The following is a 1,399-nucleotide window of genomic DNA, read 5'->3' on the forward strand; positions in this document are numbered from 1 at the left end:
GTGGTCAACATACCAAGACTACCGGCCGTCGTGGTAGAACTGTTGGTGTGTCCAAGAAGAAGTAAAATGTTACTTTATATAATTTAATAAATAATGAAATCAATGTTTTTCTAAAACTTGTTTGGTGTTTTCCTTGCTTTTTATCCTCTTTTATTAAATTTTTATTTTTTATCGGATTCGTTTAGTTTGGTGTATGTTGGGTTGCTTAGAACTTAATCGATCTCGAATTTTTTATTTGAAATTCGGAATTCTTGATGAAATATTGCAGGTTGAAATGTTTATAGGAATCAATTGATAAATATAATTATATTAAGCCTTCGATATGAAAACAAACGACTTAAAGTATTATTTTGTGGCAGAATAGTAGTTGAGTCGAACGTGTGTTTAGTTGCGTTTTCTTTCCCTTAACTTAACCTAAAAAAGACGGAATCTGTGCTCTATAGTGTGGTGTTTATCTTGAATTTCCTCATTTCCTATACGCTTTAGAATCATTTTTAGGTAGTAATTGTCAAATAAACCCATAAGTCATGCCTTTCATGATAGGAAAAGCGCCTATCAGGCGTACCATCAAATATTTAGAGGCTGGTAAACTTGTGCTTAAAGATCAGATCAAAATATTCACAGTTAACTACAATACTCATGGAGATCACCATCAAGGTGCAAGGTAAATGTTCCCAAACATTACTGATACTATTTGAATAATATTCTTATTAATATTCTGCCTCTCATCTGTTGTTTTTATAGGGATTTTGTTTTCTGGCATTTACCACAATTACAATACAAAAACCCACATCTACAAATTTGCACATTGAAGAACATGACACCATCTCCGTTCATCAAATGTTTCTATGGTCTGTATAACATATTGGAAATTCAAAACTCTTTTGAAATAAAATTTTTACTTTTACAGAAAGTGGACAAAGAATGTTAATAGATATTGACAGTAAATCAAAAGATGAAATCCAGGATCATCTTGAGAAAGTGATTGGTAAAACCAAGTAAGTTTTTAATTAGTTATTATTAGAAATAAATAAGCTTTAATTGAAACAAAATTTGCTGCTGTTGAATTATAACAAAGGCAACCCAACATACACTCAACTTTTGTATTCTTCCAGGGAAGTTCTGCAAGCTGAAGCAATTGTAAAGAAAAGAAAGACAATCCCGCGAATTTCGGCGCGATGTGCGATCGTCACTGTATTTGCGAGATTTTAGGACAAATTCCATGTCCTGGAACCTGTCCACTTCCGTTTGAAATGCGTGGAAAGTATAAATACGCCAAAGAGGATTAGAACCAATCAATTGTTTAGTCATAATTTTCAAACAAATTAAAATAATTTACATTTAAATCTAACTTCATGACTTCAACAACATTGAATAAGATTCCTAGTCTTAGATAAAC

At 31.8% G+C, this 1,399-nt stretch overlaps 1 protein-coding gene across 1 annotated transcript; it reads left to right on the top strand.

The window, feature by feature from the left end:
* Positions 1–375: 375 nt before the first annotated feature.
* LOC135802984 (small ribosomal subunit protein mS25-like) lies at positions 376–1,346 on the top strand. Its single transcript, XM_065316619.1, is given in 5 exon segments — positions 376–664; positions 745–851; positions 911–998; positions 1,116–1,138; positions 1,141–1,346. Coding segments are annotated over 5 exon segments (504 nt in total). The 5' UTR covers positions 376–527; the 3' UTR covers positions 1,290–1,346.
* The last annotated feature ends 53 nt before the right edge of the window (positions 1,347–1,399 follow it).

Source organism: Atheta coriaria, unplaced genomic scaffold, assembly GCF_025399875.1.
Source record: "Atheta coriaria isolate IRGN ID8LTWV9N9 unplaced genomic scaffold, Caltech_Dcor_3.1 contig_58_pilon, whole genome shotgun sequence".
Lineage (NCBI taxonomy): Eukaryota > Metazoa > Arthropoda > Insecta > Coleoptera > Staphylinidae > Dalotia > Dalotia coriaria.